At 33.8% G+C, this 18,101-nt stretch overlaps 2 protein-coding genes and 1 pseudogene across 3 annotated transcripts in view; 2 read left to right on the plus strand and 1 right to left on the minus strand.

Annotated features, from left to right (window-relative positions):
* LOC18049979 (immune-associated nucleotide-binding protein 9) overlaps nt 1-2,656 on the plus strand; it is a 3,551-nt gene extending 895 nt beyond the window's left edge. The window contains exons 3-5 of the mRNA XM_006441512.2: nt 1,018-1,182; nt 1,271-1,405; nt 2,465-2,656. Of these exons, the coding sequence (XP_006441575.2) occupies nt 1,018-1,182; nt 1,271-1,405; nt 2,465-2,656 (492 nt within the window). The remainder of the gene's footprint in view (nt 1-1,017; nt 1,183-1,270; nt 1,406-2,464) is intronic.
* A 608-nt stretch (nt 2,657-3,264) lies between these two features.
* Nucleotides 3,265-18,101, minus strand: LOC112099658 (annotated as a pseudogene).
* Nucleotides 7,179-10,785, plus strand: LOC18049980 (immune-associated nucleotide-binding protein 9). Of its 2 annotated transcripts, XM_024188581.1 has the most exons (6): nt 7,179-7,413; nt 7,503-7,780; nt 9,179-9,343; nt 9,432-9,566; nt 10,536-10,642; nt 10,674-10,785. In XM_024188581.1, exons 1-6 carry the CDS (start codon nt 7,179-7,181, stop codon nt 10,783-10,785), a joined length of 1,032 nt encoding a protein of 343 aa, XP_024044349.1. The 2 variants fall into 2 exon arrangements, with proteins under 2 accessions (XP_024044349.1, XP_006441576.2); XM_006441513.2 differs by having other exon boundaries at nt 10,536-10,761.

Consider the following 18,101-nt stretch of genomic DNA (forward strand, 5'->3'; position numbering starts at 1 on the left):
CTTTGATTTATATGCTTAAAGTGATCTTACTTTTAAGATTTTACAAGTGTGCCAAGGAGGATATGACTTGCTATACAGGTCCATTTTATTAGGCATTGTTTGAATAAACTATCAAGTCTAACTTTACAAGAATTAAAATTCTCTTAAACATTCCCTGTGGATCCTAGCCTCAAAATTGGTGTCTAAAATTTAATGTGAGATCTTTTTTCAGTTTCAGCTTGCAAATCTCCTAAATTCAGCATTTACTTGATGAATTTGGTTCCTAGAACTTTTTAAGTTTAGAAAGACTTATATCAAGTTCCTCTGTTTTACTGCATTCTTGATTTAACCTATGAGGAGTTGGAAGAAAAATAACAAAAATCAAGTTGTAGCTCTGCAATTAACAAAATCGGGTTATTTTACAGATAAAGTGAACTTTGTTTTTTTTATTGTACTAATTTTTGTAATTTGAAGGAATCAAAATTTTTTAATTATAATGCCGCAAAATTAGGTCAATTATGTAGATGCCACAGAAAATAGGATCATGTCTTTTGGCAGTTTTGAGGTTTGGTCACTTGAGTTTGTTTAGGACAATAGCGCATTCTTTCATGCTTTGTTCTATAATGTAAGAATTTGCTTATTGAAGAGGCAGCTACTGCTCGGTAGCCACTAATTTTGATTGGGTCAATACTTTTCACTGGAATATATGCAGACCATTATTGTTATTATTATTACTTTTTTTGTTATATGGAATGCTTATATCCTTTTAAGATCTTTAAATTTGATGGACGTAAAAGGTTATTGTAAGTTGTCAAACCATAAGGAGAATGGAATTGATTATTAAAATTTGATTATTGCTTGCCCTTAAATAGTTTTTTAGGATGCCTGATATTAAGTACTAATGATCACAATAAAAACAAATTTTGTCAGCTAAATATCTTCAAAATTTTAGGGACTACGAGTGTTTGATTGGTTTATCAATGCTTACGAAAGGGGCTAATATTTGCTTTTTTCCTTATCATTTTTCCATTATTTTAGGAAATCCTTCAACTATGTGATAATAGGTGCGTGCTTTTTGATAACAAGACTAAGGATACGGCCAAGAGAACTGAGCAGGTTGGGAAGCTTCTTTCTCTGGTTAACTCTGTGATTGTGCAGAATGGTGGGCAACCATATACAGACGAAATATTTGCTGAGTTGAAGGTGACTTCATTACTATCGTGTTAGACTTCTGTGCTGCTTCTTTCTTAATATGCCATGACAATGTCTGTTTTTCTTTTCTTCTACTCAGAAAGGGGCTACTAAACTCCGTGATCAACAAGTTGAGGTTGATTCTCTCAAGGGATATTCAAGACGAGAAATTTCAGAGCTGAAGGAGCAGATGAAAAAATCATATGATGATCAACTCAAACGAACTACCGAGATGGTATTTTTAATGCTCCTTGTTTTGACATCAAAATATGACATGCAAATGTGTTCATTTCTCAGATCTGGTAATCATTGCTAAAACTGCGTAATTAAAAAATACCTATAAAGCGTGCAGGTACCTGTAATGATTGTTGGAGATTGCCATCTAAAAAGAGGTCTTATCTTGCTAGTTGATGGGGACAAATCTATTATTAAGTTATTTGTTCACTGATTGTGTTTTGAAGGCTGTAACATGTTGTTCTTACCTTGAAGATTGTTTGACTGTCTTGTTTTGTTTTGTTTCTTGATGAAATTAAGTAGATTACTCTATGGTAGTAGCTATAGGTGGTTTGCTCGTCATAACTTGCACTTAGGAATGGATTCTGCCCTTGTTTAGTCATCAATCATAAGAACATTTCTTGTCATAATGTAGATCCTGTTTTGTTTCTAGGAATTTTGTACTCTTGAGTCTGTGGGAAAATTTGACATGTTATATGCAAGTTATGTCACATTCTAATTTTCTTAAAAAAAGAATAGCCACATTCCAAATAAGTTTTTATGAAAATATAGTTAGGCACATGGAACCTAATCAAATAGCTGCGTAATTTTGATTTTCCTTTCAACAGTTTTAATTTATAGCAAGGCAATAGAATGATCCAGCATTAAGCCAAATCCTATTCAACAATGATCTGGATTTTCTTAACATTTTGTGTAATGATTATATGTCTGAGGTGCTAATAAGTTTTACTCTCCACGTTCCTGGAGTGTGACAAAATGAAAAAGTTAGTAGATTCTTTAATATTTTATATTTTAGATTTAGCTGTTTATTTTTTTAAGCTTGTGTTTCTACCATTTATCAGGGATTGAGAGTGGAATTGATTGAAGTAAGAAAGTTGTGCCGAGTATTGTGAACTTAGCAACTCCCTTTGCAATTGGATTAAACTAAATTAATACTTAAGAAATTTCTTCTCTTAAGTTGGAGGTTTATATTACCAGTACCCATTCTTTATTTGTATTATACTGCAACTCTAGGGCTTAGTGGCATGTTTTCTGACTGATATTGATGCTTTTTTGATAGTTTGAGTATAAGCTCAAAGAGACAACAACTAGGCTCGAACAGCAATTGGCAGAGGAGCAAGCTACTCGATTAAAGGCAGAACAGGCTGCACAATCGGCTCAAACGAAGTCAAATGACGAAATTGGTAAGCTTAAGAAAGAGACTGCGGAGCTCCGTGAGCAACCTAAAAATGGATGGTGTGCCATTCTTTGACCTAGTAACCTGTACGCATTATATGCCATTGGCGTGAAAATCACCTAAAGTATATTTTTTCTGTCTCCCATTCCTTTTCAGATAGTATTTGAAGTTCATACTGCATTTATTCTCAGTGTTTTACTACAGTCAAGAAGCTTATACCCTGTATTATGTAAATGTTCACAGTCCAGTCTCAAGTGCGGTCTTAAGATAGTACTATATGGAAAAACTGTAGTGACATCAAATGAAGTATCTTTTATGGAGCCGTCTAAAATCTTTTCTTACATGGTGAATCCAAAGATTATCTGATTCCTTTTCGTCTCATTGAGCTCTTAAGGAACGCTATATTATTTTCACATTTGTAGCAGATACAACCCAAGATATGCCCTTCTACCAATCATGACTTTCCCAAAAATTCAAACGGACTAATAGATTAATCCTATGACCTTTCTTTGATTCACACCAAACTTCAACTAGCTCATAGCCTAGATTTATCAAGTACAATATTTATTTATGCATATCTAACACAATCTTTATTTACCTTATACAGAATACAAATCCTTCGACATCATACGGCATCAGTTTTATAGATATTAAGTTTCAGCATAATAACTGGTCTCCCAAGGTCAAGAAGCCAATGATAAGTCAGCATAAGTAATTAGGTTACACATAAACTCATCCAGTTTCATATATTGCTGGTTTCAAGGATAGGTATCAAGTAGCACACACATTCAGTAGATAATGATAGTCTGATCGTAGATCTCATACTGAGATGCCACAAGCTTGATCTCCAGCATCTAGCTTACCTGTAAACGGGAGAAAACATTGATGCACGCGCAACACGAGCTCGTAGAAATGAAATGTGATGGTAGAATTAATAACCCTAGATGGAGTATCTTCTTGTCCGGGTGAGAGTAAGCAGAGTCCCCTCGATAATAGCAGGACCGAAGAAATTCGGAGATGCTAATGCATGGATTGCATTCAGCTCTTGTCCAGTCACCATATTTGCGTGCTGAAACCTCTCAATTGCTGCCATTTGAGTTTTAGAAACAATGAAATTTCAATAATGTGCTGAAATTTTGGAAGAGGGCGAGAACGAATGCATTATACATACAAAGGACTGATTTGCATACCTTTGATCGGAGACACACGCTTTCATTTTCCAGCTCAATCTCCTATGAAAATGAAAATGTTAAAGAGTTCCATAAAAGCTTGGAAGAAAACGAAAAAGGCTAAATAGGATTTAATAAATTTTAATTATTACCCTTTTCTGCAAGAACTCAATTTCAGCTAGCAGCATTTCATGCTGTTGCACAAAACAGGAAAGAGTTAAAGCAACAAATTATTTTCAAAAGTAATATTAATCACATATACTGAACATGCACCGATAATGTTTATGCAACGTATTATTGCAAAACAACAGTGTATTGCTCAAATTCAATGTATACTTGTAATTCCTGCTAATAGTACTGTTTCCATGGGTCACATGTAATGGGAGAAGTTAATTTTTTATTGGGAACTTTATAATCCAATGCTAGCATAAATGATAATTAGTTGGTTTTTTCTTCACCTTTTCATAATAATATATATTCCTAGCAAAGCCTGAATTTATAGCTTAAATTAATGAATTACTTACCTGAGTATTGATCTCAGCAATAGTGCCAGAATTTATTTATTTTATAGCTTAAATTACATACATTTATACACACACATACACACTGAGAACAGAAGGTTATATTCATCAAATTCATCTAAAAATAACTAACCAAATAGCTCATCTTCTTTTCTTTCTGGCTGAATTTCTGCATTTTGTAGATTCTCACAAGGTTTAGCAATAAGCTTCAGGCACTCCAGATAATCCAGGTCTTTATTGTCCACATCAAAACCAAATATAGCTTATTACTACAGTAATTCTAAAAACAACAAGAAGATAAAAAAAATAAAGGTATACTTGTAATTGTTGTGCTTTTTAATTAACTTTGAAATTTATCAGCTTAAGTGTACAATAAAGTAAAAGTCACAGCATTATTGGATCATAAACTTGATCTAAGATGAATAAATTCAAGCTCAACTCATGGAAGATTCCATAAGTAGGTATGATTGGTGAAGTTTGAATTATTGGTGTTAGGTGTGGTTGGTGAAGTAGGTGAGTGGTAGGTTTAATGAATGGTGAGGATTTATGTAGTAGTTGAATAAATGAATGGTTGTGATTAATTTGTATCATGTATAAATATCCACTCTCCCCTTTGGTTTAAGCATCAAGTGAAGTAACAAAATCTCTAAGGTGTAAAGAGTGAAAAATAAGAGTTGTAATTGGTGAGGAGTGTTATTGAAGAAATAAAATAGTGTGTTTTTTGTGTTTTATTTGTAAATTCTCCAACAAGCACTTCAATCCCAAAAGTACCCTATGTTTTTTTTTTATTTTATAAATTACCTTTTAAAATGGTGCCTTCACAGCTATCCTTTCTTAAACAAGGCTTGGGAACACGTTGAGATAGAGCATATTCAACAATAGCCTTAAACTGAGCACCTAATCGAGAAGCCAATAACACATATAATTAACCAAACAAAAAGTGCCCTTTTCATTTACAACAACATAAACTCATTCATACCAAATTAGGATTGATAAGTAAAAGCAAAAGGCTAAGCAAAATTATTCTTTTCATTAACAATCAGATGTCCATTCAACAACTTAGCAAACTCAAACGCATCTGCAGGCTTCTTCAATTCTTCATATGCTTGTGAATCCCTTTGATGCTTGTAACTGTTAAAAAACTAAAATCCAAGTTAAAATAAAATTTAAAAAAAAAGCCCAAAAGTCAATCAATTATAAAGAATAAAAGAAATTGCAATGTTGCTTATTGCAAAGTTTTAGACGCACGTAACTGTTGTGTTTTTCTTTATAGAGGCATCCGAGCACTCCCAAATGGGAGATTTACACTTGGGAAATGTCGTCATGTGGGCGTTCCTTATGAGGGTAACACGCGTCGGTAACTTAACAGGATTCATATTTCATTGCCCAGGGCAAAGGGCGATTGATATTCCCTATTTCCCTTCGTATTACTTCTGAGGAGTCTAGGGGCCTTGACATATAAAATGACCAAAAAGCCCCTATAAAGTATGAATACGTTAATTTAATAAAGGAGTATCCATAATAATAATAATGTGAGACTATCAGTATTCCTCTATTCAAATCAATATACACTAATTACCTTAGTATTGCTTTTATAATATTCAATAATTTTTTAATAGTATAATTTTATAGTATTATTCTTATTTTTAAATAAATTTTTATTCATATTTATTATAAATTAAATGAATTATATAAATACAAATTAAAATAAAAAATTGAAGTACTAAAAATAAACATATATGTTTCAATATACATAAAAAATTAATTATAAAATATTTTCTTGTACTTTTTGTTATTTTTAAATATTTTTCTTATAACGAATACACATATTGTAGCCCCAAGATAAGTTTTAAAGAAAATAACTCATTTACCCCTCTTTTGTTTTAAATTTTTTGGCGACGAGAGAGTTTTTAAATATTATAAAATTAATAAGAAATAAGTGATATATATTAGTTGCAATAGGAAAAAAATTAACAACCTCCTTAATAATAAAAGTGACAAAATAATGAAAGGCAAAAGAGATAAATTGCATGTTTATTTCCCTTTTAGATTCTTTTCTTCTCAACTTTCTATTTAAACTCTTTTAAATTCTTTTCTTCAAACTCTTTTAGATTCTTTACTTATCAACTTTCTATTGAAACTCTTTTAGATTCTTTTCTTCTCAACTTTCTATTTAAACTCTCTTGCATTCTTTACTTCTCAACTTTCTATTTAAACTTTCTAGTACATTCACTATTCAATTTATAATTTTCATACTTTAAATCCTAAAATTTAGGTCAAGCCTCTTCCCCTTTCTCATCTCTTCATAGGCAACACAATCTTTTTAGCTCTCCTCTCTTCGCAAGTAAGTAAAATCTTAGTTCATCACATCATCTCATGGTTGTTTTTAATACTTTGCTTTCTCTAAATTTCCCTCGCCTTTTCCTCTCAATCTCAGTTTCAGTTTTTTTTTTCGATTATAGACTTGATTTTTTTTTCTCGTTTTGTAAATTTTATCTGATGTAATGCATAATCACGAGCAGACCCAATTAAGGCCCAGGAGGGCTTCAACCCCTTTTGGGTTATTAATTTTTCTTGTAAATGTATATCCGCACAATTACTTAATTAACTGTGATGTTTAGATTCTGTGCTTGATTATATATCAATTCATCATATTGTTATTAAGATTACAAATTTAACTATATTGTCGGGGCCTGAATGATTTTTATTTTAAACATTTTTTTATGAATTTATTCATGTTCGGTTGGATAATATTTAAAGTAATAACGAATATAGGTTTTAATGGTGTGAAATTGTAAGGGTATGGTAACTAAATTTTGTTTCTTATTGTTTAATGATAAAAACTGAATTCAATATGAAGTGGTTTGATATTTTAAATGCATTGCAGGTAAATTGAAATCTTTTTTTATGATGGGAGGAAGAGTGATTGATGTCGATTGGAAGCCTACTTCTCCATCTAATGGGGAGCGCAATTTGGTTTTAGTTGGCCGTACTGGCAATGGTAAAAGTGCGACGGCCAATAGTATTCTCGGAAGAAGAGCCTTCAGGTCGAGGGCTGGCTCGTCTGGGGTTACTAAAACTTGTGAAATGCAGAGAACCATGCTCAAAGATGGCCAAGTTGTTAATGTCATTGATACCCCTGGTAATTTACTAATGGTGGTGCCTAGATATTCCATTCCATGCTTGTTGATGTTGTGGTGGTAAGTAGATTGATGTTATGAGACATTGCAGGGCTTTTTGATTCTTCGGCTGGCTCTGAGTTTGTCAGTAAGGAAATTGTCAAATGTATTGGTATGGCCAAGGAAGGGATCCATGCAGTCCTTGTAGTTTTCTCTGTTAGAAACCGTTTTTCTGAAGAGGAAGGAGCTGCAATACGCAGTTTGGAGTCCTTGTTCGGGAAAAATTTTTTTGACTATATGATTGTTGTTTTCACTGGAGGGGATGAACTTGAAGATAATGACGAAACATTAGAAGATTATTTGGGCCGTGCGTGTCCAAAGCCTTTAAAGGTTTGTTTCTGAACTGCATGAGTGTTCGATAATTTCATTAGTCATTTTGATCAAGTTGTCTTTGGTTGGTTCTTTTGTGAAGTTTTAGACTCCTTTAAGGTTGGACTATTGGAAGTTTAATATGAATACATGCATGCTGAAAATACTAGTTAGGTTTATAGTAGTCCGGCCATCTTAAAGCTCCATTTTCAATGGTTTTCTTCCGCCATGTGCGATATGGCGGAGAGGTGATTGGTTGGTAATTTTCTGCTGGCATTACTTAATTTTAGTTGTTTGTTAATGTCTTTGAATGAGTCATTCATTCATTTGCTAAACATTTATGCTTTTCTTATTTGTATTCTCTGATTTCATCTGCCATTTAATCTTGGTTCTTATTCTATTAATGTGTGTTCATTTGTTTGTTTCTTAAAATATGTACCTATTTAATTTATATGCTTAAAATTATCCTACTCTTAAGATTTTACAAGTGTGCCAAGGAGGATACGACTTGCTATACAGGTCCATTTTATTACATTGTTTGAATAAATATCAAGTCTAACTTTACAAGATTGAAAATTCTCTTAAAAATTCCCTGTGGATCGTAGCCTCAAAATTGGTGTCTAAAATTTCAATATGAGATATTTTTTCAGTTTCAACATGCAAACCTCCTATATTCAGCATTTACTTGATGACTTTAGTTCCTAAAACTTTTGAAGTTGAGAAAGATTTATATCAAGTTCCTCTGTTTTACTGCATGCTTGATTTAACCTTTGAGGTACTTGATTTAACCTTTGAGGTGTTGGAAGAAAAATAACAAAAATGAAGATGAAGTGAACTTTGTTTTTTTTTATTGTACTAATTTTTTTAAAGGAATCAAATTGTTTTAATTATAATGCCGCAAAATTAGGTCAATTATGTAGACGCCACAGAAAATATGATCATGTCTTTTGGCAGTTTTGAGCTTTGGTCACTTGAGTTTGTTTATGAGAATAGTACAGTCTTTCATGCTTTGTTCTAGTGAAGAGGCAGCTACTGAGCTGTAGCCACTAATTTTGATTGGGTCAATGCTTTTCACTCGAAAATATGCAATTTGCTTTATTCCTGATCACTTTATTATTATTATTATTATTATTTCTGTTATATGGAATGCTGATCAGCTTTTAAGATCTTTAAATTTGATGGACATAAGAGGTTAAACCATAAGGAGAATGGAATTGATTATTAAAATTTGATTATGGCTTGCCCTTAAATAGTTTTTGAGGATGCATGATATTAAGTGCTAATGATCACAACAAAAACAAATTTTGTCGGATCAATATCTTCAAACTTTTAGAGACTATAAGTGTTTGATTGGTTTATCAATGCTTACGAAAGGGGCTAACATTTGCTTTATTCCTGATCAATTTTCCATTATTTTAGGAAATCCTTCAACTATGTGATAATAGGTGCGTGCTTTTTGATAACAAGACTAAGGATGCGGCCAAGAGAACTGAGCAGGTTCGGAAGCTTCTTTCTCTTGTTAACTTTGTCATCCTGCAGAATGGTGGGCAGCCATATACAAACGAAATCTTTGCTGAGTTGAAGGTGACTTCATTACTATCGTAATAGACTTCTCTGCTGCTTCTTTCTGAATATGTGATGACAATGTCTCTTCTTCTTTTTTTCTACTCAGAAAGAGGCTACTAAACTCCGTGATACCCAAGTTGAGGTTGATTCTCTCAAGGGATATTCAAAACGAGAAATTTCAGAGCTGAAGGAGCAGATGGAAAAATCAAATGAAGATCAACTCAAACGAACTACTGAGATGGTACTTTTTATGCTCCTCATTTTGACATCAAAATATGACATGCATATGTGTTCATTTCTAAGATTCGGTAATCATTTTTAAAACTGTGTAATTAAAAAATGCCTATAAAGCGTGCAGATACCTAGATATTATCATTTCTCAAACTATGTAATGATATTCTAAATCATGAGACTTGGAGGTGGTAAAGATTGCCGCTCTGTCCTTACCCCGAGATTGTTGGAGATTGCCATCTGAAAAGAGGCTTTATCTTGCTAGTTGATGGGGACAAATCTGTTATTATCTGTTCACTGATTGTGTTTTGAAGGCTGTACCATGTTGTTCTTACCTTGAATATTGTTTGACTGCCCTGTGCTGTTTTGTTTCTTGATGAAATTAAGTGTGTTACTCTATGTTGGTAGCTGTAGGTGGTTTACTCATCATGACTTGCTCTTAAGAATGGATTCTGCACTTGTTTAGTGATCAATAATAAGAACATTTCTTGTAATACTTTGGATCCTGTTTTGTTGCTAGGAATTCTGCACTCCTGAGTCTGTGGGAACAATTGAAATGTTATAAGCAAGTTATGCCACATTCTATTTTGGAGTTGCTGTAACATTCTGTGCAATGACTATATTTCTTGGGTGCTAAGAAGTTTTACACTCCACATTCCTGGAGTGTGGCAAAATGAAAAAGTTAGTAGATTCTTTAATATTTTATATTTTGGGTTTATTTGTTTATTTTTTTAACCTTTTGTTTCTACCATTTATCGATGATTGAGAGAGTGGAATTGATTGAAGTAAGAAAGTTTTGCCAAGTATGGTGAACTTAGCAACTCCCTTTGCAATTGGATTAAACTAAATTAACACTTAAGAATTTTCTTCTCTTAAGTTGGAGTTTTATATTACCACTACCCAATCTTTTTTTGTATTATGCAGCAACTCCAGGGCTTAGTGGCATGTTTTCTGGCTGATATTGATGCTTTTTTGATAGGTTGAGTCTAAGCTCAAAGAGACAACAACTAGGCTCGAACAGCAATTGGCAGAGGAGCATCTTGCTCGATTAAAGGCAGAAGGGGCTGCACAATTAGCTCAAATGAAGTCAAATGAAGAAATTTTTAAGCTTAGAGAGAAACTTGAAAGATCTCAGAGGGAGACTCAGGAGCTCCGTAACCGAGTTCCGCAACCGCCGTGTCCCATTCTTTGACCTAGTCACCTGCAGGTTCTCTGTGCCATTGGCGTGAAAATCACCTAAAGTATATTTTTTCTGTCTCCTCTTCCTTTTCAGATAATATTTGAACTTCATACCGCATTTATTCTGAGTGTTTTACTACAGTAAAGAAGCTTATAGCCTGTATTATGTAAATGTTCACTGTCCAGTCTCGAGTACGGTCTTAAGATAGTATTATATGGAAAAACTATATTGACATCAAATGAAGTTTCTTTTATGGAGCCGTCTTGAATCTTTTCTTACACGGTGAATCCAAAGAGATGTGATTCCTTTTCTCCTCATTGAGCTCTTAACGAACGCTATATTGTTTTCACATTTGTAGCAGACACAACCCAAGATATGCCCTTCTAACAATCATGACTTTCGCAAAAATTTCAAACAGACTAATAGAGTAATCCTAATGTCCAAGAGACTTGCAATAAACCACCAAACTTATAACCCTTCTTTGATTCACGCCAAACTTCAACTAGCTCCATAGCCTAGACTTATCAAGTACAGTATTTATTTATACATATATGACACAATCTGTATTTAATTTATAGGTAATGAAAATCCTTCAACATCATCCAGCATCAGTTATATAGATATTAAGTTTAGCGTAGCAACTGGTCCCCCAAAGAGAAGCAGCCAGTTTTAATTCAGCGTAAGTAATTAGGTTACACATAAACTGATCCAGTTTCATATATTGCTGGTTTCAAAAATAGGTATCAAGTAGCAAACAAATTCATTAGATAATCATAGTTTGAACATAGATCTCGTGCTGAGATGCCATAAGCTTGATCTCCAGTGTCTAGCTTACCTACAAATGGGAGAAAATGTTGATGCACGTGCAACACGAGCACGTAGAAATGAGATGTGATAGAAGAATTATTTACCCGAGATGGAGTATCTTCTTGTCCGGTTGACAGTAAGCGGTGCCACCACCCTCGATGATAGCAGGACTGAAGAAATTCCGAGAAGCTAATGCATGGATTGTGTTTGAAAGTTAAATTTGCAACTGTAAAATGTGTTTGGGAACTAAGAAAATGAAAAGAATATTCTAAAGTTTTATTTCATTTCAATTCTCGATAACAATCACAAGTGAATCTACATTAGTTTATATACTAAGCTAAGATAAGAGAGCTAAACTAATTAAGTTGAGCTAAACTAATTAAGCTTAACTACAAAACAGAATGAAAAGCATGCTACAACAAACTTGCTGAGCTGGCAAAGCTTTTGCTTTGATTCACACGTGCTAACTGAGCTGCTCCTTTGACTGCAGCATGAGCTTCCTTAACATCCCCCTCAAACTCAAGGGGCATGTTTGCACATTGAGTTTGGCTCGAGAATAATTGAAATGAATAAAAGTGAGGGGCTTAGTCAAGATGTCTGCAATCTGCTCTTCACTGGGAATGTATTTGATTTCCAGTTCTTTCGCTAAGACTTTATCTCTAATGAAGTGCATGTCTAGTTCAATATGTTTTGTTCTTGAATGATAGAAAAGATTCTTAGCTAGTTCTATTGCACTGACATTATCACACCAGATCGTGGGAAGAGAAAAACATCAATGCCAAGTTCACCAAATAATGATTGAATCCATGAGATTTCTGCACTTGCAGCTGCAAGGGCTCTGTACTCACTCTCTGCACTGGACCTAGCAACCACTGACTGTTTCTTGGATGACCAAGAGATCAAGTTACTTCCAAAATAAATGCAATAAGCACCTGTTGATTTCCTATCGTCAATGTCACAAGCCCAATCTGCATTAGTGTAACCTGAGAGCTTCATTTCTCCTTCTGTTGAAAACTTTAAACCATAATCTTCAGTCTCTTTTAGATACCTAAGAACTCTTTTGCAGGCAATGATATGTTGAAGTGTAGGAGCTAACACATACTGGCTTAGCTTGTGTACTGCATAAGCTATTTCTGGTCTTGTTAGAACTAACTACTGTAACCCTCCAACAAGACTTCTGTAACCAGTAGGATCTTCAACATACTGACCTAAATTACCCTTAGCTTCTTTATGAAGCTTTACTCCTGTCACCATTGGAGTGTCACACCTTTTACACTCTAACATATCAGCTTTACTCAACAAATCCCTGATATATTTTCTCCGAGACAGTAAATGTCCTCCGCAACATAAGAAACTTCGATACCAAGAAAATATGACAGTTTCCCCAAGTCATTCAGAGCAAACACTTTACTAAATTCCAAGATAAATTGCTCCAATTCAGCACTATTAGGACCTCTGATCAATATATCATCAACATATATCAAAACAAAGATTATTGAGGCCTGCTTTCCTTTACAGAACAAGGATGTATCAGCTCTTGATTTTCTGAATCCCCACTTGGTAAGTAGACTATCTCTCAGCTTATCATACCAAGCTCTTGGAGCTTGTTTTAAACCATATAAAGCCTTCTTTAATTTGCATACATAGCTAGCCTTCTGCAGATCAATAAACCCCTCAGGTTGACACATATAAACATCTTCAGTCAACTCTCCATTTAAAAATGCATTACTTACATCCACTTGTCTAATTTTCCATTTATGCATTGCAGTTAAACTCAACATAATTCTCACTGTAGAAGATTTCACAACAGGACTGAATGTTTCAAAGTAATCCACACCCTCTGTTTGTTGAAAACCTTTTGCCACTAATCGAGCTTTATACTTAGCTATGCTTCCATCACTGTTTTGTTTAACTCTAAACACCCACTTGTTGCCTACAACTTTGTGTTAAGTTGAAGATAGAACTAATGACCAAGTCTGATTTCTGATTAAAGCTTCATACTCATCTCTCATGGCTTGATGCTAGTTCTGATCACTGAGAGCTTCTTGAACTGTATCAGGTTCTTTATTAACTAAAGCTGTTGTATATAATTTTGGTTTAAAGATACCAGATTTGGATCTGGTAATCATTTTGTGAGAAGGTTTCTGAGTCAAACTTGTGTTTAAGGCATCAGGAATATGTTAAGATGGTGATTGTTGAATGGTAATTTGTGGTTCAAATTGTGGCTGAATTGATTCTAAATTTTGAGAAGATATGTGAGGTGATGAAGATTCTGTCAAAGAATGATTAGGTATCTCATGATGTAAAATGTATGTATGTAAAGATGATGAAGATACCTGTTCATTTCTTGCTGAGTCTGCTGAGAAATTTTCTTCAAGACTGCTATCAGATGTAGAAAGTGTTGATAAATGAAAAATCTGTTGCTGAGTAAAGGATGACACTGGAATCTCAGATGAGGATATGTTTTCAAAAGAAGAAAAGGTGTTGTTGGTTAAGTAAGGAAATATAGTTTCATAAAAAACCACATGTCTAAGCATGTGAACCTTTCCTGAACTTATCAAACATTTGTAACCTTTATGAGATGGGTTGTATCCAATAAAAATGCACTTTCTTGTATGAAAATCAAACTTATGCTTGTTAAAATCCCTCAAATATGGATAACAAAGGCAACCAAAACATTTTAAGAAGCTGTAATTTGGTTTGTGTTTGAATAATTTTTCATAAGGAGACAAACTTTAGCATAGGGGTAGGCAATCTATTTATATGATAAACTGCAGTGTGAATAGCATCCCACTAAAATCTAAAGGGCATATTAGCTTGAGATAATAATGTCAATCCCAATTCTACTGTACGTCTATGCTTCCTCTCAACCAAACCATTTTGGTGGTGAGTATATGGACATGAATGTCGAAATATGATCCCATTTTGATTTAAGAAATCAGTGAACACTCTATATTCCCCCCCAGTCAGATTGCAACATCTTGACTTTAGTACTGAACTGGTTTTCTACTTGGAGTTTAAAGAGTTTAAAGACTGCAAAAGCATCTGACTTAAGCTTGAGAAGATAAACCCAAGTGTATCTACTGTAGTCATCCACAAAACTAATATAATATTTGTATCCATTCTTAGAAACAGTAGGTGAAGGCCCCCAAATATCAATATATATCAGTTCCAGTACTTGTGTACTTTTAGTTTCAGTGATGGGAAAATGTTGTTTATGAGTCTTTCCTAATTGACAAGCATCACATAGAGAAGATGAAATAGCTTTAGAAGAGACTTTAAATTGCTTACAAGACTTAAGCAAAAGCATTAAAATTGCTGAATTTGGATGACCAAACCTTTTATGCAATAAGGTCAGATCATCAGGTTTTTTATTACAATCATTTGAAAATGAGTTATTACAAGTTGTAGTAAAAGCACTACAATTTTGATGAATAGAAGACACATTTGAGACTGACAGTATAGAGACTGGTTTATTTATCTGAGATTGTGATAGATGAGATGCAGGTGATAAAGACAGAGGCTTAGGTTTCAATAGCAAATTGTAGAGACCTTTCTCAGCAAGGCTCTGCAGAAGAACTTGTCCCTTCATGTCCTTTACAAAACAAATATTTCCACAGAATTCAACAGAGAGAGAATTATCAGAGGTGAGTTTAGAAATACTTAACAAATTTTTAGTGATTGAAGGAACAAACAACATGTCTTTAAGTGTTATAACATGATGTAAAGAATGACAGTTTGAAGCTCTAAATGACAGGAAAGCATGTCCAACATGAGAGATAGATAGTCCTTTACCATTACTAATGATAAGCTGATCATTACCTTTATACTCCTCTCTGAGCTGTAGATTTTCCATATTATTTGTTAAGTGGTGAGTGGCTCCACTATCCAAATACCAGCCATCATCAGCAACTCCTTCAAAATTTGCCATATACACAGCTCCAGAATTGTAAGAATCAACTCCAGGATAAAGATAAGCTCCAGAAGTGGGATGAAAATTTTGTGGCATATAATTGAAACCATCATATTCTTCACAGCTGGGATGTGAGTTGAAACTATCAAAGTTAGCAAAGTATACAGATCTTGGTCCTTTTCCCTTACTAAAATTTCTTGGAGTAGGAGTATAGTCTTCTATAAATCTATGCCAGCAGATGTCAGCTGTATGACCAATTTTGAAACAGATCTGACAATTAGTTTCTTCTATGGTTCCAGTAGATCTCGTTGATCCATTCATTCCAACAAATCCATTTCTAGTGAATGGAGTCATATTTCTTGGTGGTTGAGAGGAAAAATTATGAGCATTATTTTGACCAGAAAATTGTCCTCTGTCATTTCCACTCCTGAAGCTTCCATTAAACATTCTTTGTGGACCAAAATTTCCTCTTCCAAAACCATGAGTTCTACTACCAATATTACCAAAACTACCACAAACATATCCACCTCTTCTGAAATTACCTCTAGCTTGACCATAGAAAGCTCTAGGATAACATGTATTAGCATAGGCATAGTTTGCATTAAACATATTCTTATCATCCTGTTCTTGTTCAAGTCTGGTTTCATGTGTTAACAACAATGCATAAGCATCATCAAATTCCATTTTAGAACCAGTTATGAAAGTTGCTATGTCACGATAGCCTGATCCTAATCCATTTAACATTGTTAACATCATATCTTTCTCTGTTATTGGACTACCAGCACTAGCAAGTTTATCAGCTATAGATTTCATCTTAATACAGTAATCTTCAATGCTTAATGCCTCTTTCTTTATTGTATTCAACTCATATCTAAGCTGAAGTACTCTAACTTTAGATTGAACTCCAAACTTCTTCTTTGAGGTTCTCCATGCATCAAACGAGCTTACACAATTAATAACAAGACTAAGATTACCTTAATTAATTGCTGATAACAGCCATCCAAGTGAGGTTTGATCCTGTGATCTCCAATTTTGATATTTTGGATTATCGATTTCTTGAGTAGATCCATCAGCTCAAGGGAGTAGTAATTTTTCTTCTGGTGCTGGTTTGGTTCCATCTATGAAGCCTTCCAATCAATTTCCTCTAATCGATGCTAGCACTTGTGATCGCCAAAGCAGATAATTGGATCTATCTAACTTGATCGAAGTGTTAAATGAGAAATTGATCTGACTTATATTTGCTGCTATTATATTTTTGGAATTCATTTTTGGCTCTGATACCATGTTTGAATGTTAAATTTGCAACTGTAAAATGTATTTGGGAACTAAGAAAATGAAAAGAATATTCTGAAGTTTTATTTCATTTCAATTCTCGATAACAATCACAAGTGAATCTACATTAGTTTATATACTAAGCTAAGATAAGAGAGCTAAACTAATTAAGTAAGCTTAACTACAAAACAGAATGAAAAGCATGCTACAACAAACTTGCTGAGCTGGCAAAGCTTCTTAACAGACTCTGCTGATTTCTGCTTTGATTCACACGTGCTAATTGAGCTGCTCCTTTTACTGCAGCATGAGCTTCCTTAACAGATTGCATTCAGCTCTTGCCCAGTCACCATGTTTGCTTGCTAAAACCTTTCTATTTCTGCTATCTGAGTTCAGAAACCATGAAATTTTAATAACGTTCAGAAATTTTGGGAGAGGGTGAGACAAATGCATTATACATACGAAGGACTGATTAGCATACCTTTGATCGGAGACACACACTTTCATTGTCTAGCTCAATCTCCTATGAAAATGAAAATGTTGAATAGTTTCATAAAAGCTTGGAAGAAAATGAAAAAGGCTAAACAAGATTTAAATAAATTTTAATTATTACCCTTTTCTACAAGAACTCAATTTTAGCTAGCAGCATTTCATGCTGTTGCATAAAACAAGAAACACACAAAGCAACAAATTATTTACAAAATGACATAAATTACATGTACTAAACCTATACCGATAATGTTTATGCAACGTATTATTGCAAAACAATGGTGTATTGTTCAAATTCAATTATTATTTTTTGTTGATTTCATGCCTTCTTTGACCTGATCCTAGTGATGCCTCGCTCAAGCCTGTTCTCCAGTTGCTTAAGCTCCTTTACAGTTAAAGAACTCAGAGAATCACCCATCAAATGCGTATATGAAGAGTCAAGAGTGAGATAACCAATTGAAATTGTATATTTTGGCATAATTAATTAATAACTACGCTTAATATGAAAATGATTGTTGATGAAATAATTGAAAATACCTGTTAGAATTCTGTAACATTTGAATTTGCTGCCGCAGCTTCGCTGATTTCTGCTGATAGTACTGTTTCCATGGGTCACATGTAATGGGAGAAGTTAAATGTTTTTTGGGAACTTTATATTTCAATGCTAGCTATGTGATAACAAATGGTAATTAGTTAGTTTTTTTTTTCATTTTTTTCACCTTTTCATAATAATATATATTTCTAGCAAAGCCTGAATTTATAGCTTAAATTAATGAATTACTTACCTGAGCATTGATCTCAGTAACAGTGCCAGAATTTGAATTATCCGAACATGCCTTCTTGTACCTATCAATGGTTGACCTTATGCTGCTACGTGCATAACACAT

The sequence above is a fragment of the Citrus clementina genome, unplaced genomic scaffold (genome assembly GCF_000493195.1).
Source record: "Citrus clementina cultivar Clemenules unplaced genomic scaffold, Citrus_clementina_v1.0 scaffold_3, whole genome shotgun sequence".
In the NCBI taxonomy this organism is placed as follows: Eukaryota; Viridiplantae; Streptophyta; class Magnoliopsida; order Sapindales; family Rutaceae; genus Citrus; species Citrus x clementina.

Coding starts and splice junctions, on each gene's coding strand:
- LOC18049980 (XM_024188581.1), top strand. CDS start 7,179: ATGATGGGAGGAAGAGTGATTGATGTCGATTGGAAGCCTACTTCTCCA. Junction 9,344..9,431: donor AAATCTTTGCTGAGTTGAAG/GTGACTTCATTA, acceptor TTTTCTACTCAG/AAAGAGGCTACTAAACTCCG. Junction 10,643..10,673: donor GCACAATTAGCTCAAATGAA/GTCAAATGAAGA, acceptor AAGCTTAGAGAG/AAACTTGAAAGATCTCAGAG.